The following is a 4123-nucleotide window of genomic DNA, read 5'->3' on the forward strand; positions in this document are numbered from 1 at the left end:
CTTATAGAAATTTTTTTGAGCTTCCTGATATCCAGTTTTCCTGTCAATCCTTAGCGGTTCTGAAAATAGGTTATATATATATATATATATATATATATATATATATATATATATATATATATATATATATATATATATATATATATATATATATATATATATATAGAGAGAGAGAGAGAGAGAGAGAGAGAGAGAGAGAGAGAGAGAGAGAGAAAACAGTTCCTACACATGTGTAGAGAGTTCTCTACACACTAGCTTAAAATACAGTGGGGGCCCACATTGTTTGGGTGATCCAAGCCATCCATTTTAAAGGCCCTCACATAGATAGGGGGTCTACAAAAAATCAGATCCATAGGATCATCCCAACCCTACGATTTGTGGAGGTAAAATGGATGTCTTTAAACCTTCACAAATTAGTCCATTTTTTGCCTCCACAGTTCGAATGGTTAGGATGATCCTATGGATCTGATTTTTTGTGGACACCCTATCTATGTGAGGGCCTTAAAAATGAATGGTTTGGATCACCCAAATAATGTGGCCCCCACTGTATTTTAAGCTAGTGTGTAGATAACTTATCTACACGTGTAGGAACCGTTTTCTCATATATATATATATATATATATATATATATATATATATATATATATATATATAGAGAGAGAGAGAGAGAGAGAGAGAGTGTGTTCCTGCACAAGAGTGCAGAAACAGGGTGGGGGCCCACATTTTTTTGGGATCACAAGCATTCCTTTGGAAGGCCCTTCCATGGATAGGGTGTGTCCCAAAAATCAGCCCCATTGGATCATCCTAACCCAATCAAAGGTGGAGGGGAAAATGGACATACAATGTGTGTCCATGTTTCTGCCCATTTTTCTCTCCACAAATGGAAGGGTTAATGTGATCCAATGGGGCTGATTTTTGGTACACATCCTATCCATGAAGGGGCCTTCCAAGTGAATGCTTTGGATCCCCCAAAAAATGTGGGACCACCTTGATTCTGCACTCTTGTGCAGGAACACTTTACTCTGTGTGTGTGTGTTGGGGGGGAGGGGGTGGGGGGGGGGGGGGGGGGGGGGTGGTGTGGGGGATTTGCTAGCGTCCATCGCAGAAGGCATTTCGCCGATGGGCTGTTGCATGTGAGAGCAGCCACCCAGGCTCACTTTTCAGCAGATTTTGTCTTCGTTCACGAGGTGGCTGCTCTCACATGCAACAGACCATCCGCGAAATGCCTTGTGCGGTGGATGCTAGCAAGTCCCTACACACACATCGTTTTACAAATTTTTTTTTTTTTTGAACAGGTAAATGCCTGTGAGAGAAAAATCATTCTGGTTATTCCAGTTTCTTCCAGTCGCTTATATGTGTGTGTGACACACACACACACACACACACACACATGAAGAAAGTGTTGGTTTGCTCGAGTGCCCAATCACATGGGTCCCACATTTTTTGTGGTGATCCAAACCATTCATTTGCAAGGCTCTATCATAGATAGGGTGTGTACCAAAAATCAGGTCCATTGAATCATCCTAACCCCTCCAAAAGTGGAGGGCAAAAATGGGCAGATTTGTGGAGAATCAGTGTCTGTCAATTTTGACCTCCACAAATGGATGGGTTAGGATGATCCTATGGAGCTGATTTTTGGTACACACCCCATCTATGTAAGGGCCTTTCAAATGAATGCTTTGGATCATCCTAACAAAGTGGGCCCACATGAGTTTTGGGCACTCGAGCGCATATAAGCTTGGTGCGCTCGAGCGCACCAACACTTTCCCTCTCTCTCTCTCTCTCTCTCTCTCTCTCTATATATATATATATATATATATATATATATATATATATTGTTTTACAATTTTTTTGAACAGTTAAATGCCCGTGAGAGAAACCATCTCCAATCCCAAATTTGGGGTGGGGGTGTTAACAATGACAAACCGCTCTTTTTGCGTAGATTATATAGATGGTACACTTACATTAGGTTGATTTTAGATAGATGTTTAACATGATTTAATAAATAGTAGGTCTAACCAAATGCGTAGTTATACGTTGCTTTAGTTTTTTTTACCCATTGTTCTTCACATATTTCTTTTTTTATTCTAAATTAAAAAAATCCACTTCTTAAAATGTTTGTCTTGTCTTCGTGAAACACCGAAATGGGGCGCAAGGTTGAAGGGTATTATTCTAGAAGAAAATCAAAATGCTCCTGAAGTGTAAATGGAATTGACGACAATATGACTCGCTGTCTGAATTGATATTGCTGTTGCTAGACTTTTCGATCAGACACTTCTCTGTGTGGAATCTCTATGGACAACAAGAGTCACTGAGTTGTCAAATGATGGATTTCTCTATAATGAGTTTTTTTAGGTTTCTGACATCGACACTCCCATGTTTTGATAATTGCACTAACTCATCTTGCCTTTTATATTATTTAAGCAGCTGTAAAAGGTTATTACAGTTCCCAAAATGCTCTCACAAGACAATTAAAAAAGAAAATACAAACTGAGTTTGTGCAAATTTTGTAACTGATAATAGGAAAGGAAGACGAAATTTTTCCTATGAACTGAAGGTGTACATCAAGTAGGGTTAGAACTAACTAATCATATGTAATAAAAAGAGACGAGAGAGCACAATTTGGTACACATGAATAATGCTTGTATTCAACTAGGGTCGATGTGGAATTTAGATTGTCATAGGACCTTAGAAGCAGGAATCTTCCCTCGGGGTGCTGCTCCCACCTCCAAACCTCGATTAGGCGCTCCTTAGGAAGAAGCTTCCAGGGAGTGCGATCCCAAAGAGACGGGAACTGCTCCAATGATGATACAAGCTTGCTTCGATTACTCCATAAGTCCCACCATCACCAACTTCCTTGCATCAAACTCCTCTAACTCTTTAAAGCACTTCCTTGGAGCAAGCACAAAGGCTTTGCATCTTCAGAAGGCACGAGGATGTGCATGTAAATGAAGATGGTTACAAATTACTGCTTTTTTTTGTGTACTTAAATTTGAAAGATACTTATGAAAATGGTTAGAAACTATTATTGTTTAATGTACTTGAATTTTGAAAGATATATAAAGAAAATATTGCATACACGCTCCCATGGCGCTCCCAAACTTAGACTCTTCTAGACCCCATACTTCCCCGCCCCGCTCCCTCCTCCGCCCCCGCTCCGCACCCGCTTCGTGCTTCTAAGCATAGGACTCCAGAATTACTTGATAAGTTGATTGTTATGCTGTTCAGAAAGAATTGCCTGAATTGTTTACTTATCTCTAAGTTACAATCTCAGTGATGCTCCGTTAATTGGACTAATTCTTTGCTGGGAGCTCTCTGTTCCTTCTTTTAGTTCTCATAGCTTGTTTTTTCTTTTATCCAACTTCACAATAATTTCTGATCCTGATTTATTCTAAAGGGATACGCATACATACTGACACATCCGGGAATACCCACCGTGTTCCATGATCATTTTTACGATTGGGGAGGCTCCATGCATGACGAAATTGTGAAACTGGTACGTAAAAGCCACGTCCATTGAAGTAGCTTCTTGTAACTTACATTCCTCTCTAATGCTCTTAGAAACATCTATGCAGATGGGAATCCGGAAACGTCAAGATATTCATAGCCGTTCTTCAATCAGAATTTTGGAGGCCCGTTCAAATCTGTACTCTGCGATCATTGAAGAAAAAGTATGCATGAAGATCGGAGATGGGTCGTGGAGTCCAAGCGGAGGTGAGTGGACACTCGCAACCAGCGGTGACCGATATGCAGTTTGGCACAAGTAATGTTCCCTACAACCAGTATTGGTTATGAATGAATAAGTCTACTGATTCAGAGAATATGCATAAATATGTTTGGTTGAAAATAAGATCTCGAATGATAGAAGTCTATGGCTTTAGTAGAACTATCAGTATGAATAGAGAAACCCATGTATCTGTTATATATAGGGTGTGGGTAACAAGTTTATGGCTATGGTTATCTTTGTTAAGAGTCTGTAAGGGTTTATGTAACCAATGGGATGGACATGAATAACGCAATTCAATTATAGTACTGAAAGGTGAATGCAAACAAGAAAGAAGATGAAGAAGAGATGAAAGTTTGTATTAAACAGTTGTTATTAAGGAGCCTAATTTTCTTAGCA

The 4123-nt window shown here is 39.6% G+C and overlaps 1 protein-coding gene across 2 annotated transcripts in view; it reads left to right on the forward strand.

The window, feature by feature from the left end:
• Positions 1-4123, forward strand: part of AMY2 (alpha-amylase-like 2) — a 30025-nt gene extending 25902 nt beyond the window's left edge. For both annotated transcript variants that reach the window (XM_077390638.1, XM_077390637.1), the window contains exons 12-13: positions 3398-3496; positions 3576-4123. In XM_077390638.1, coding sequence (XP_077246753.1) covers positions 3398-3496; positions 3576-3767 — 291 coding nt within the window. In that variant the 3' untranslated portion in view covers positions 3768-4123. The remainder of the gene's footprint in view (positions 1-3397; positions 3497-3575) is intronic.

This window comes from Tasmannia lanceolata, unplaced genomic scaffold (assembly GCF_043159265.1).
Source record: "Tasmannia lanceolata isolate RefF3 unplaced genomic scaffold, GAP_Taslan_0.1 ptg000011l, whole genome shotgun sequence".
Lineage (NCBI taxonomy): Eukaryota > Viridiplantae > Streptophyta > Magnoliopsida > Canellales > Winteraceae > Tasmannia > Tasmannia lanceolata.